Source organism: Cololabis saira, chromosome 4, assembly GCF_033807715.1.
Source record: "Cololabis saira isolate AMF1-May2022 chromosome 4, fColSai1.1, whole genome shotgun sequence".
Lineage (NCBI taxonomy): Eukaryota > Metazoa > Chordata > Actinopteri > Beloniformes > Belonidae > Cololabis > Cololabis saira.
The window spans coordinates 13832746-13848322 of record NC_084590.1 but is presented as its reverse complement, the minus strand read 5'-3'; the positions used below and the strand labels follow the sequence as shown (position 1 = coordinate 13848322).

The following is a 15577-nucleotide window of genomic DNA, read 5'->3' as shown; positions in this document are numbered from 1 at the left end:
TTCTCCCTGTGTTAAAATGAGGAATATTGAGCATCTTGTGAAGTTATATTTATATATTTATAATATATTACGACTTTATTCTCGTAATATTATGACGTTATTCTCGTAATTTTACGACTTTATTCTCGTAATATTATGACTTTATTCTTGTAATTTTACGACTTTATTCTCGTAATATTATGACGTTATTCTCGTAATTTTACGACTTTATTCTCGTAATATTATGACTTTATTCTCGTAATTTTACGACTTTATTCTCGTAATATTATGACTTTATTCTCGTAATTTTACGACTTTATTCTCATTACATTATGACTTTATTCTCGTAATTTCCTTTTTTTGTTTTTTTTGTTTGGCCCTAATACTCCGTCGTACTATACACAGCAATTGATTAGCAGGGAAATGAAATGTGCATTGTGATTTAAAATACCATGAGAAGCATTTGACTTGATGACTTATCGCCGTGAGCGTAATCAGACGCTGCAGTGAGCTGTGGTGGAAACGACTGGGAGCTTCTACCACAAAACAGATGATGACTTCTCATTTCCTTGTTATTGTATTTTAATATTATACAATAATACCGTATTCTATAAATACAACAGCAGCCGTGCAAAAAAAAGAAAAACAACCTCTTTCAATTATGAGATTTCATCTCTTCAGACACAAATTAGAAAAATTAATAAAAATGCAGAAGCAGTGTGTAAAAACTCTCTATGTTCAGTAATTCAGTGGTTTTTAGAAGCAGTTAGCAGCAATAGTCTAAAGTGGTGTTGTCCATTGTGATATTTGGATTCTGACGGAGTCATTGAGACGTGTAGGACCTGATTTGGGCCTTAGCTGATGGACAGATGGACGGACGGCCTCAGGGTTGACTCTAAAATACTGTGAGTTCATGGTGGAGTCAGTGACTGCAATGCACCCTGGTCCCGTGACTGCGCGATGGGGCCAATTCATTAAGAGTTTGTGCTGAAATGCTGCGTTTGTTTGTTTGTTTTGTTTTGTTTCTTTTACAAAATGTGGTGCTGTTCGTTATGGCCAGATACCTTTCCTTTAATCTCGTCTGCCGAGAGGACATTGATTATAGAAATCCTGAGTTTGTTCAGATGCAGTTTTGCAAACCCAAGCCAAAGTGCCCTATTCTTTTTTTTTTTTTCTCCTTTTAATTTAAATGAGACTTTCTCTTGGCAGCCCTTCACAAGCAAACCATACTTGAGCATTCGGTTTTGTTTAATTGAATTGATGTGAACTTTAGCATTCGACGTGCCAACTACGTTGCAGGGTCTGGGTTTGTACCGCAGCTCTTTTTTTTCTTCCTCCTCATTTTCTCTAAACATTGCACAGCCTGACCTTGGTGTGATCCTGCTGTGACATCTGTTCTGGGATTAATGGCGACTCCCAGAGTTCCTGGAACCATTGACCACCGTCTTGACTGCTATCCACTTAAATAACCGTTCTCACTGCAGAACGACTCCTGAAATGTCTGCAAACACCCTTATAACTAGACCAGGGGTCGGCAACCCAAAATGTTGAAAGAGCCATATTGGACCAAAAACACAAAAAACAAATAACAAATTTTTCATTATGCAGTTCGAGAAAAAAGTCGAAATGTCGAGAAAAAAGTCGAAATGTTGAGAAAAAAGTCGAAATGTCAAGATTAATGTTGAAGTACAATCTCGGGAAAAAAGTCGAAATGTCGAGAAAAAAGTTTAAATGTTGAGAAAAAAGTCGAAATGACGAGAAAAAAAGTCAAAATGACGAGAAAAAAGTCAAAATTTCAAGAAAAAAGTCAAAATCTTGAGAAAAAAGTCGAAATGTCAAGATTAATGTTGAAGTACAATCTTGAGAAAAAAGTTGAAATGTCGAGGAAATAGTCAAAATTTCGAGAAAAAAAAAGTCGAAATGTCGAGATTAAAAAGGAAAGGAAAAAGGAAGAAAAAAAAAGAAAAATGGGAAAAAAAGAAGAAGAAAAAAAGAGAAAAAAGAAAAAGAGAAAAAAAAAGAAGAAAAAAAGGTCAAACATTTTTGAAAGAGCTCTAGGAGCCACCAGGGCGGCGCTAAAGAGCCGCATGCGGCTCTAGAGCCGCGGGTTGCCGACCCCTGAACTAGACGGATGATGTTCAGCAACAATTTGTTTTCTCTAAGCTCATTACTGATATCTTTCCTCCTTGGCACTGTGTTTACATATACCTGAAGGCGATATGCAGATAATCAATTAAACTTCATTTAAGTAGTAGTTAAGAATCCTAATTACTCTGGAAGCAGTGAGGGTGTACATATATACGTTTCTAATTCACTGCTGTTGCATTTTAGGTTTGTTTTTGTCCAATAAATCGTGCAGTGACTCGACCAAAAGTATAAATTTGATAAGTGCGAAGTATATCTCGAAATATAGAATCTTAGAACTGAAGGACGATATACAATCCTATAATTTCGGTAACTTCACAGGCAGAAAAGCACTGTTTTTCTTAGTCTCGCCTGGAATCTTGTCATCCTTGAAGTCGTGGTGATGAACGGGACAAAACCACCTCGGTCGACCCTGAAAATATGTTTTACTGTCTTTAACTGAGAGCGGCCCTTTTAGATTTATTTGAGGACAGGATTCTTTGTGTTCTGCTCAGATTTTGCACTGCTGCCTCTCAAAACTGTCTTTACACTCAAAAACATCTAGAGATGCCAATGAGTATAACAAGTACGTTAGGAAAGCAGGTGATGTCCAGTGCCGGGCTGGGATGTTTGACAGCCAAGAGCCAAGGGCTGAAGTTTCAAGGTGTGCAGAAGAAGAAAGTGGAGCAGGAGAGCAGAACATTGGTACAAAACCCGGTTAATCTGGGAGCAGAAACCCAGTTTGCAGGAGAAAGCAGAGCATAATTGGATCCAAATGGAGACTTACTGAGAGTGAAGTCGGAGTTTTGAGGGAGAGCATTACAATATCTGACCATGAAATGACTGTTTTTTTGAGTTTGTGCTTTTCAAAAACACTCATCAGTTATCTGCATCCTCTGCCAGACACCTCCTCTCTGGTGGCGAATGTAAATGTGGAAATCTGGCAACAGGACGGCGTTAGAGGGTAGAATCACTTCATTTTTAAAACAACGCTCTCACCCCTGATCAAGATTTGTGCAAGTGTGTTGCCAAGTGGGTACACAACAGTTACGAGACATTAAGTCGACTTAATGCCTCGTGGCACATATTTCAAGCTAGATTGCTTTTTTATCTCCATCCTTTACCGTTTTATACTTATAAAGGGCTCCATGGTCAGTGCTCGCAACACCCCATTTGGAACGTGTCACATAGGAGTAGTTATGTGGTCACTGAGAGTTTTACCGTTCTGGTTTGACAGTTTATGCCCTCTCTTATTTGCACAAAAAATATTGCTCACTGCGGTCAAGCATTTCTGTTGCAGACTAATCCACGTGACTTTTAAGCCTGTTCAAAAGTTCATCTGCAAACATAGGACACTTTTGCTGATGATGCAGGAACAGTTATTTGTAAATGCACTAATGTAAAGGTGATATTTTTCAGGTATTGCACCAGTGCACAAGTGCATTACCTCTCCAGGGTCAGCAATCTAAGTCCTTACGACTTCTCCATAAAGGTTGTTTTTTTTTATTTGTTTCGTTTTTTTTGTTTTTCCTAACGGCTCCTGTTTTTAAATGACATCGCAAACTGAGGTACCGACTTCCTGAGAACACCGCTAATGACTTTTGTGCATCAGTTGCTTTAATGCTCACTTTATAGCCTTTTAGAGGGGTTCAGGAGACTCAAATGTTGCTATAAGGTCTTTAATGTCCTTGAGAAGAACGTGTTGGTGAGAATCATTTGGGGGTGCCCAAACTTTTGCAATGAACTTCTTTCTTTCTGTTTTTTTTTTTTTTTTTTTTTCCTTTTATGGACCAAAAGTTGTGCGATATAATATCTTTTTTAATCTTTAGCTTGCCTTCTGGGAAACGAGTTTATCTTAATCACTTTGTTTCTTACCATTTTATTTCATTTTATTTGTTATTTAAGCATACTCTTACATTAAATACTTTTGATTTTTGAAAACTGCACAAAGTTATGGATAAGCCTTGAATGCAGGCATTGTGATGTAGAATTTTCGAATTGGTTTAATTCACCGTACGAATTGTTACATATTACTTTTGCAATACTGTATTTAATAAACCCGAAACACACCCAAAAAAAAACGAAACACACCCGAAAATGAACCCGAAAATAAACCCGCAAAAAACCCGAAACAAACCCGAAAATAAGCCCGAAGAAAACCCGAAACACACCCGAAAATGAACCCGAAAATAAACCCGCAAAAAACCCGAAACACACCCGAAAAAATCTGAAAATAAACCCGAAAACAAACTCAAAAATAAACCCGAAACACACCCAAAAATAAACCCGAAAAAAAAACAGAAACACACCCAAAAATAAACCCGAAAAAAACCAGAAACACACCCGAAAAAACCCGAAAATAAACCCGAAAAAACCCGAAACACACCCGAAAAAAACCCGAAACACACTTTTTTTTCCCTTTAAAGTTTTATTTAGTGTTGGATTAAGTTCAGGAAAGTCAAATATTTGTTATTGTCATAATTATTTCGGAGTTGCTTTGCTTCCTGCTGCCGGATTATTGTATCCAGACTTGAACGAGACTTTCTGCGTGTGAGGCTGAACTCAGGTGTCTGCTGATAGTGACGGATGAGGACTATCGGTCCGTTAATTGTCGGAGTGTAGAACAGCTTGTGCGATTAATAACAGAGTGGGGTTTTTGGATGATGGATGTGTGCGCTGCAGTAATTGGTCCGAGCAGCTTCTCCGTGGCCTACTTCAGAGCCAGCAGTTCTCGCTGCCCCTTTAAATTGCTCGTCCACATAAATTTTAGATGATGCCTGAGTGTTTGGCTCTTCTTCTTTTTTCTTTTTTCTTTTTTTAATGCCAGTCTCCCCCTCTCTTTCAGTTCTTCAGGAGGCGGTGAGCACCAGGGACCCAGAGCTGGTGCGTCTTGTGCTCCGTTACCGTGACTACCAGAGGACTGCCAAGAGGCTGGCGGGCATCCCCGTCCTGCTGGAGCGACTGCGCCAAGTGGGATTTCTCACAAAAAACAGAGAAAAAAAATGTCTCAGGGCCACACACATGCAGAGATGCACACGGAAGTGTGCATGTTACTAGAAGCAGACATCACGGAGGGCTGCGCGCGGCTTTTATCTGAAATATAGATGCGTCCTTGTTTCAGGATCACATATTTTTTGAGGGTATTTATAACTTTGTTTACTATTCGATAAGGGAAACACGCTAAGAGGATATGATTCCATGCTGAGCACGCTCCGTCTCGGGGGATTGTGACTCATCACTATCCCCCGTAGGGGGAATGATTAAAGGCCCGGTGGAGCTGCTCAACGGCTCTGGTGACCGGGGTCGGTTGATGGTTGAGATCCTGGAGTGGCAGATTGTGTTGCTGTACAGAACAGTGTCTGGGATGCAGAGAGCTGCCTTCACACAGCCTGTCTCCCCGTGTCTCTGCTCCAGCTGGCTGACACACACACACACACACACACACACACACACACACACACACACACACACACGGGTGAACACACGCTAGACACAACAGCCTCACACTTTTAAAACCACAAAGAGAACTGCCAGTGGAGCACCCATGCAAACATAACACACATCACATCATTCTTCACTGCCCCCCCAACACACTTACACCCCCCCCACACACACACACACACTTACACCCACACACACACACTTACACACACACTTACACACACACACACGCTGTCTCTGTGCCAGCCCTCCCAATCATTGGCTTAGACTATGAAGTCTGACTTTTTTTTCTTTTTTTTTCCTCCGTTTTCTCATGTTTCTCCTCATTACTATTCTCCTCTCTTTTCATTCATCTCCATCTTTCTCCATCTCCCCAACTCTGTCTCTGTATATTTCTTTTCATCAATGCTTGTCGCCTTCTCATTTGTCTTGTTCTCTAAATTTCTGCGTTTTGATCTCTTTCCAGGCACAAGACTTCTACGTGGAGATGAAATGGGAATTTACGAGCTGGGGTGAGTCGGCTCTTTCCGTCGTCAGACTGAAGTTCTGCTAATGCCCACCATTTCACCACTTTATCTTCTGCTTCCAAGACTGAACATTTGCTGTTGTATTGAACAAAGATGCTCACAGATTAGTTGTATGGGTAGATAATGTTTGGTCATCGAGCCCAACAAATATGATAATGCTAAAGGAAAGAAAAGAAAAGGAAAGTGGGAGCTGCTGTGGCGCTAACTGTTCCACATGTCCCATCTGAGTCAAACTGGGTGTGTGTTTGCCCCCAGTGCCCCTCGTGTCCCGGATCTGCCCCAGCGACACCTACAGGGTCTGGAAGAGCGGTCAGTGTCTCCGGGTGGACACGACCTTGATGGGGTTTGAGCAGATGACCTGGCAGAGAGGCAACCGGAGCTTCATATTCAGGGGACAAGGTAAGCCTGTTTCTGCCCCCTCTGGTGGTCCAGACACTTTCATCAGACTAAGGGCCCGATTTACTAAAGGTTTGCGTGTGTAGAAACGTGTGCAAACTTGACATCACCCGCAAACCAAAGTGCCAGCTGATCTACTAACAGCGTGCAAAGAGGACTGCGCCTCTCAAATGAGCAAAATAGCACACGCTGTTCATTTAGTACTTTTGCCCTGATGAATAATCAATATGGGGCGTACCCGCCAGAAATCGCTAAATACTGGGAGGGGAAAATGCAAATATCTCCATTTACCACACGCAATGAGATTTACCAAGCCTGAAAGTAATTGCGGGGATTGTGATTGCGTCTGTATTTAATACGTTCGAAAGGAAGGTGCTAATCTCCACATGCAAAAGGAGAAATATTTTATTTGAATGTTAAATCGAGTATTATTCAGAAAAAGGTTGCCACAGGAGGCACATTAATTTTTTTATTTGTGATAATAAATAAATCACGTGTTTTCATGGAGAAAAAAGTGTTTCTTATTGCGCGCCTATACTTGTTCTGCAGTTGTCATACCCCGGTGTCGTGCCGTATTCAGCACCCCTGCCGTGAAAAGAACCCCCTCGTCTGACAAAAATTATATTCTCATTCCGTGTCACGTTCTGTTTAGCGTCCAGTTTTGTGTTAATGATTCATGTTTAAATGCGCTCATGGATTCCACAATAGTCATACTTTCCCACAATCACAGTCACAGATAACAAAAATCGGGTAAATGGTTATTGATGTCATTAATTAATAGCCTGCTTACTGTGTTGTCTTCCATAATATTTGTAAATATATATAATATAAACTCCTAAGTATGTGTTTGTGTGAGTGTGTATATATAAATATATTGAAGTGTCAGTGTGTTGTTTTTTTTCTTGGTCTACTTATCATTGAATATACGAGGGGGTGCTTTTCACGGCAGGGGTGCTGAATACGGCACAACAATTTGCCTCTTCCACTAATATCTCTATAACTCCAACTAGTCAAATTTCATTTTGCGCTTGCGACTATATCCTGCTTTCCATCCAGACTCTCCATGGCGCAAAGTTTGCGCCGCAAACCGTAAGACGCGCAACACCTCATTTAAATACTGAGGTTTGCACCTGTTATCAATTGCGCACGCAATCTTAGTTGATCACTCGCAAACCACACAACAACAGCACGCGCAAACTTTTTCAGTGCAAACGCAATTTAGTACTCTTTATTTAGGATCTTAGTAAATTGGGCCCTAAAAGTGGTCTTTAAAAAAAAAAAAATGAATAAATTAAGGGGAAATGTGTGACACGTGGGAGCAAAATAGCAAGGAGAACTCAGCACAATAACAGCATTTCTTAATCAAACGTGGCGTTTCTCAGTTGTCAGATGTGAGTAGCTGGAAGCTCGTACGTCCCGCCTAAACTTAAAATATTTTAAAGGAATACTTCAAAAGAGTTGGAGCAGTTCTGAATAAAAACGCCAACAGACTTCTAAAAGCCACTGCATACAACAAATTATTAGTCTGACATTTAAACTTTGATCACAGTGAAACTCAGACTCCGCCTATATTAAACGAAGGAGGCATTTGGACACAATTTGTTTTCAGTCTTTGTGCTAAACTAAGATAACGAGCGTCGAAAGAAAGCAAATAAATCTGTTTTTCCAAAATGTTGAACAGCACTTTTACATCCAGATATGACACCGGATTGGCATTAGCTTGTACAACATGCACATTTTTGTTGCCGTTCTTTCTTCATCCTTTCAAACTCAGACAGCCCTGTTTCTAATAAGGGGTCACACTAATTAGTATGTTTGTGTTGTAAAAGATGAAATCTTAGTGTTCACACTTCCTCATTTAGCAGCCGTGAACCAAGTATTTATAGCCGCTCCACCTCGCTGCATGTTTTCAAACCTTTTTTCACTCCACCACCTTAAATCGTCTGCTTTTTTTGACCTTTTCACGTGACTTTTTGAGTCTCTGCATCACATTCTCCCTCCTGTTGTTCCTTTGTGTGCTACGCTTCCCACACTGACCTTTTTTTAATTTGTTCTTCCTATTTTTGGCCGTCTGCAACAACATCTGCAGTCTCTTGGAATGGGTTCTCTGGCTGGTTTCTGTCTGCCCGCTGAAACGGTGCTCTTCTCGCCCCTCAGACCAAAGCGCAGAGGTGATGGAGGTGGACCACGACAGGCAGCTGGTGTTCTGCGAGACCCTGTGCGTCTCGTCGCTCGCTGCGCTCTCACCTGGCCGGGGCAAGGGCGGGGCCTGCTGCAGCAATGCCGCCGGGTTGGGTCTCCTGGGAGCGATGAAGCCGAGCGATGAGCAGGTAGCGGCCAGGCTATCGGCCCCTGTAGTGACCACGCAGCTGGACACCCGCAACATCACCTTTGAGAGGTCAGACACACAAATCCTACCAATTTAAATGCATAATTAAAGCTGCAAGCAGCGATCAACGGGCCCTCGCACCCTTGTGCACGTTCAGGCGTGCTGCAGTGGAAGTGCTTGTATGACTTGCATGTAGATTCTTCAGGCCTGGACATTTAACGGATGACACCACCCACGACTCTTTATGTCAAACCATTCAAAAGTTATTGCAGAAAGTAGGAACTATCAAATATGGACTAATCAGATGAAGGGGGGGTGCGCTTTTTGGCGTCTAGCGTCGCCACGGTAACGCTTTTGACTGAGAAAAGTAATGCGCATCATCACAGGATGGAGACACACATTTTGATGTATAACCTGGGTGCACGTTACGGTTCGGGCGAAGAAGCAGCCAAAGAAATGGCATAAATTGCGCCAAAATTACACGATTAATTCAAAATGGCCGACTTCCTGTTCGGTTTCGGCCATGGCACCAAGAGACTTCTTTAAGTTGCGACATTATACAGGTGTGTACCGATTTACGTGGATGTACGTCAAACCTTATTGTGGGGCTTTAGTCACGAAGTTTTCTAGGGGGCGCTGTTGAGCCATTAGGCCATGCCCATTAATGCAACCCATTAAATATAAAAATTTTGGCCAGGCCTGGCTTGCGTGCAAAATTTTGTGACTTTTGGGGCACGTTTAGGGGGGCAAAAAGGCCCTCATTTCCATGGAAGAAGGAAAAAAAAAACAAGGAAAATTCCTATAGATACAATAGGGCTTTCGCACTGTAAGTGCTCGGGCCCTAATTAACCACATAAGAAGCTGTAGGACGTGCTAAGTATACACAGTCCATGGTATATGACACTTCTCCAAGTGTAACTGAACCCAAATGAATGTATTCTTCCTACGACCAGCAGAAATATCAGTTTTTGCAGGAACAGTGGCCTCAGTGCAACACAATGGTATTTAGCCCCATGACATGCTCTGCTCTGCTCGTTTTTCTTGTCTTTTTTATTAGTGACAGAGAGAAAGAGAAGGACTCTTTTGTTGTTGTTGCAGTTGCATTTCTGTCAATGTTTCTCTGTTCCTTCTCCTACGCTGCAACCCACGGCTGCGGGGGAACGTGTGCAGGCACGTTCTCCGGTGGCAAAAACGAAGAGGAGCAGCAGCACTGGGGGGACGTTGGAACAACCAAGCGTTTGTCGTGCTTGAACAAAAAAAACGTTGACACATTTGCCATCTTTTTGGTCAAAAAGCCCTTTTCAACCACATATTTTCATCTCTGCTCATTAACGAGTTGGAGTTAGCATCTCATCTCAAGTCCACCCGTCTCGTCTGAAGACTTCACCTCTTTTGAAATCGGTGTTGCAGCCAGAGCTGTGCAGTACTTAGGGTTGCCACCCGTCCCGTAAAATACGGAATTGTCCTTTATTTGAGAAAAAAATGTTGCGTCCCGTATTGAACTAATACGGGACACGATTTGTACCGTATTTTCATTAACTTTTACACCATATTCTAGTTGAATTATTGAAATAAATTAACCTTTACACCATATTCTAGTTGAATTATTGAAATAAATTAACCTTTACACCATATTCTAGTTGAATTATTGAAATAAGTTAACTTTTACACCATATTCTAGTTGAATTATTGAAATAAATTAACTTTTACACCATATTCTAGTTGAATTATTGAAATAAGTTAACTTTTACACCATATTCTAGTTGAATTATTGAAATAAATTAACTTTTACACCATATTCTAGTTGAATTATTGAAATAAATTAACTTTTACACCATATTCTTCACCTGTAGGCAATATTCTACATCTGGGCTGATGTGGACATACGTAGTATAGGAGGATATTTCAGTTGCTAGTATGGTTGACTGTCATGCAAGTTCAATGCTATTAAAGCACTTTAAACTTTAAATCAAAGCATTTCATTTTTTCATATAAAATAAACACATTTTTATTCAGTTTAGAAGTTTTGGGGCTTTTTTTTTGGCTCCTGCGCTGCTGAAATCAGGGCGTCCCTTATTTCTATTTCTGAAAGGTGGCAACCCTAGCAGTACTGGTATTGGTCCGATAACAAGTTAACGCAGGGCCAGTATCGGGGAAACCGATATGATACCACTGCTGTTGGATAATTAAGGTGGATGCATTGTTACATTGATAAATCAGGAGGAATTTTCATGACCTTTGAGTCTGTCGTTGCCGTCGGGGTTGGGGGATTTTTTCCCCCTCTCTCCGTTTCTGTTGCTCTTTTGTGTGATTTTTCATATGCTTGTATACATTTGTTGTGTTACCAATTTACCTTACAGGCTTTTTACAAATTATACAGCTTGCTCTTGTTTCATTTCTGGCCTGAAAACATAGCAACGTGGCACTCCTCTTCCTCTGCCGAGTCCTCCTGCTCTTTTATTTACCCGACATCGACGAGGTGCAAATTCAAAGACTCAAACGGACGGCCTGGTCGTAGTGCATACAGATCTTATTATGCTGATATTGATCAATATCATTACTGACGTTGGTATCAATATTATGATCAATCAGCCCACCACTGGTTGCAGTTTGATGTGTAGTCGGGTGGAGATGAAGAGGAAGTAGCTGGGTTCACTGCAAAAACTCAAAATCTTACCAGGAATATTTGTCTTATTTCTAGTTAAAATGTCTCATTTTTAGTCAAAAAATCTCATTACACTTAAAACAAAAGTCATTACCAGAAAAATAACTTGTTATTTGACAATTTTCACCTGTTTCAAGTAAATTTTCACTTGAAATAAGTAGAAAAATCTGCCAGTGGAACAAGATTTATCTTTTCATTACAAGCAAAAAAAATCTTGTTCCACTGGCAGATTTTTCTACTTATTTCAAGTGAAAATTTACTTGAAACAGGTGAAAATGGTCAAATAAGTTATTTTTCTGGTAATGACTTGTCATTACCACTTTCTACTTATTTTAAGTGAAAATCTACTTGAAACAGGTGAAAATTGTTGTTTTTTCCAGTGATGAGTCTTGATTTAAGTGTAATGAGAATTTTTTTACTAAAATGAGACATTTTAACTAGAAATAAGACAAATATTCTTGTTAAGATTTTGAGTTTTTGCAGTGTTGTTCTGCTCAGACTGGGTTTGTCTTCAGGTCTGAGCAGCTCACTGACTGATTTTCAGCCCAAACAACGTGACAAGGTTGTGTTATCTCAACGTTTTGGAGTAGTCACTGGAGACATCCAAAGATATGCTCTCAAGCCCAGAAAAGTCATATTTCTCCTGTAAGCCATCTCATTTAATCCATAATAAAACACTATTGGGGATCCTTTATGACTTATTTTACCTTAAAAGGTAAAAGGTTGTAGAACTAAGGCTGATATTGAGCAAAAACTTATCTTCAGAGTGAATCCAGCTCAGATAACTTCAGGAAAGTTCAGCTCTATGTTTCCTGTAAAACGGCTCATTGAACATGGAGACTGCGAGCCACACGGTGGAACATCGACTTGGCAGAGGTAGATATGAGAGACTACGACTTACAGGGCGGCAGAGACAACAGAGGTGAAAAAGAACATTGAGAAAGGGGTGAATAGTGGGCCGAGCAGAGGCACTGACGATGGAAAAACTTTTCACCATCACACTGGACTGTCTGGAAGATCACATAAATGTGACGGACAGATGAGGGGACAAGGAAAAACTTAGGTTAGAGGGGGTAAAGGGTGAGAAGGGACAAACATGCTTAGTTTTGATAATTTCTTAAAGTTTTCTACACTCAAACTGGTTTTTAAGTGTCTACAGAACCTAGCACCAGATGTTTTATGTAAGTTAGTTAGCAGGCAGAATAGTAGTAGGATCACCAGGGGAACAACAAGTGGTAACTGTAAGGTTGAACGCCGTAAGACCTCCTTTGGGCAGTCAGCGTTCTCTATAAAGGGCTCTCAAATGTGGAACACACTGCCAACTGAGATAAAAACAACTCAAGATTTTAAGGTTTTTACTAAAAATGTCAAAGACTGGTTGAAGCAAAATCAGAAATGTACACATTTTTAATCACCTGTAACCGCTAATAGGGTGCTCTCTTGCAAGCTGAGAATTGTAAATAGGATATAGCTTTGCATGTTGAAAATTGAATGTATTTTTGTATTCTTTTTCTCCTTTCTTTCGTTTTCTTTTACTAAAAGCCTAACTAGGGACAGGAGATGGAAACTAGCAATAGCTATAATCTCTGTATGCAGAACATCAGTCACATTGGCTTGTTTGTAATGAGTGAATGTGATCACATGTAAACCTGCATTGTCCCTATTAAACAAAATAAATTAAATTAAATTAAGAAAGAAGATGGAAAAATATATTTTAAAGAAAGGGAGCAAGAAAGAGAAGATAAGAAGAGGGAGCTGAAGCACAATAGCTCTGCCAGAAGAGGGGAGTATTGATGGTTTTGCAGGCGGGAGGGAATCGAGGTGAATAACAAGTTGCGGGTAGACAGGTGAGTGAAGAGAGACACAAAGGTGAGAGGTGAAAGCTGAGCGATAAAAAGTGAGTGGGGGAAAAACCAGGGAGGACTGCGAGGTGAGAAGGGAGAGGGGACGGCTGGGGGGGTAATCATCTCCCTGTCACACTTCCACCTCAGTGTCACCTCTGTGCATCTTCCTCAGTCAGCACTCCTGTCTACATGCCAATAATCTATTTATGATGCTTTAAAGCACACCACTTTGTCAAGCGGCCCAGACGGGGCATCCACCTCTTGAGTTAATGTACCTTTTTCGCAGCCTTGCACAAAAACTACGGTGCTGCAGTTTTGCGGTTTGGAGATTGACTAATGATGACAAAATTAAATAAATTCTCAGTAACTGAGTAACAATACAAGCTGAAAGAGGCTATATTGTGCTTATTCAGGTTTTTTTTGCCACGGCCAGAGCCGAGGTAATCAATCGTTTCCATTTCTGATGGTTTCTTAGTAAGATTGCAAGAGATCAAGCCTCATTTAGAGTCTTGCTTTTTAAATACATCACAATAATACATTGAAGCAGCAGCATTGTTAATAAAAAACTGTCCGGTACATCATCTTTGACCAATCAGATGATCGAAGAGGCCTACAAAGTAAAATGATGAAGCTGTAATGAGCGCTAGGGCCTCTTTTAATGCGGTACGTGAGTCTACAATGATAAGAGCCAGTATCTGAGTTTGTTCCTAGTAAAGAAGTTTGGCAAGGACGAAATAAAATGTACAATTCATCCTTTTCCCCACACACCACCCTTTGTGCAAATAAGCTACAGGTAGGGAGTCATATTATTTTAATGATAGCACTACCTCATATGAAAAGGCTACTACAAAGGGAATTAACAACCTTGACAGCTCCGTGGTTTGTTCCACAAGGACTAAATAGATGAAGATGAGATATGCCTCACTAACTCCTGGACAGGTTTCCTACAATAATTGTACGCTGAACTGCAGATCTTAATTACTGGCAGACGAGGAGGACAGGTGCTGTTTTCTCCCAGCGTGTGACAGCACTAAGGCCTTCCAGAGCACTGTGTGTGTGAGTTTGCTGTATGTGTTTATCTGATGATCGCTTTGATGACCGTCAGATCCACCGACATTTGGACTGAACAGCTTTAGACCACGGAGATCTGATCTGGGATGTGTCGAATCACCTTTGCAGGAATAAGACGGGCATCCTGGGCTGGAAGAGCGAGAAGACGGAGACGGTGAATGGATACGAAGCCAAGGTAAGGGCCGTTGGCTGAGACTAATCTACCTCGCAATGGTAGGATAATGTTAAAGCTCAGGCCCAGATTTCCTGAGAGGCCACGATGGAATAAATCATTCCAGCAGTTATTAAATTCTGACAATATTTAGCATTCGGTCATGGAGTCATGCACACTCAAAAAAAAATTTCCTTGAGCCCATTTTATATACATCAGAGAAGTATTAAGAGATTGTGAAAATTGGAAATTTATACCACGTAAAGGTGAAAAATATTGAAAAAGTACAATTAAACATTATAGCTGCTGTTGCTACTGCTGCCATGTTCTAGTTTAAACAGAAAACTTGTATTTTTGTGCTTTTGTCTACACGTTTAGTTCTGGTTTTTGGTCCAGTAGGATAATCAGAATAATAATACTTTTTAAGTTTTAGCCAGTTTGATTTGTAAGGTCAGTTGTGAGGGATTCCTGTCCTGTAATGTAGGATGTTGTGCTACAGACCAACATCAAAGTGAATGTTTTAAAAGATGGCCGACATACAAGTAAGTAAGTAAGTAAGTAAAGTTTATTTATATAGCACCTTTCACAGATATAAAATCACAAAGTGCTTTTCATTAAAAGAAGGCACACAAATTAAAAGAGATTAAAAAGAAAAGATACCAATAGTATACATATATATAAAAACCTAGATAAAATTAACAAGGTACAGAAAACAGCACTGGGCTGGCATGTTAAAAACATAGTCGCAACGCAGAGACACAATAAATAAACGGTTAACCAAAAGCCTGTCTGAATAAAAACGTTTTCAGCTGCTTCATAAAGCCTTCACATGATTCTAGAAAACGCAGTTGTGAAGGGAGAGCATTCCATAATTTTGGCGCAACCGCTTGAAAAGCACAGTCACCTCTGGATTCATAATGAGTTTGAGGGACAGACAGTAACGATTGGTGTGCTGATCTAAGAGCCCGATTTGGCGCATAAGGTAGGAGGAGGTCAGCGATGTATTGTGGTGTTTGGCCATGCAAAGCTCTTAAAGTTAGCACCAGTATT

The 15577-nt window shown here is 40.5% G+C and overlaps 1 protein-coding gene across 2 annotated transcripts in view; it reads left to right on the top strand.

Annotated features, from left to right (window-relative positions):
* ankrd13b (ankyrin repeat domain 13B) overlaps positions 1-15577 on the top strand; it is an 84979-nt gene that overhangs the window by 43785 nt on the left and 25617 nt on the right. For both annotated transcript variants that reach the window (XR_009782486.1, XM_061718946.1), the window contains exons 5-9: positions 4949-5073; positions 6011-6056; positions 6327-6470; positions 8625-8865; positions 14485-14551. Coding sequence is in view for 1 of the 2 variants with exons in the window: in XM_061718946.1 (XP_061574930.1) it covers positions 4949-5073; positions 6011-6056; positions 6327-6470; positions 8625-8865; positions 14485-14551 (623 nt within the window). In the remaining variant the exon portion in view is untranslated. The remainder of the gene's footprint in view (positions 1-4948; positions 5074-6010; positions 6057-6326; positions 6471-8624; positions 8866-14484; positions 14552-15577) is intronic.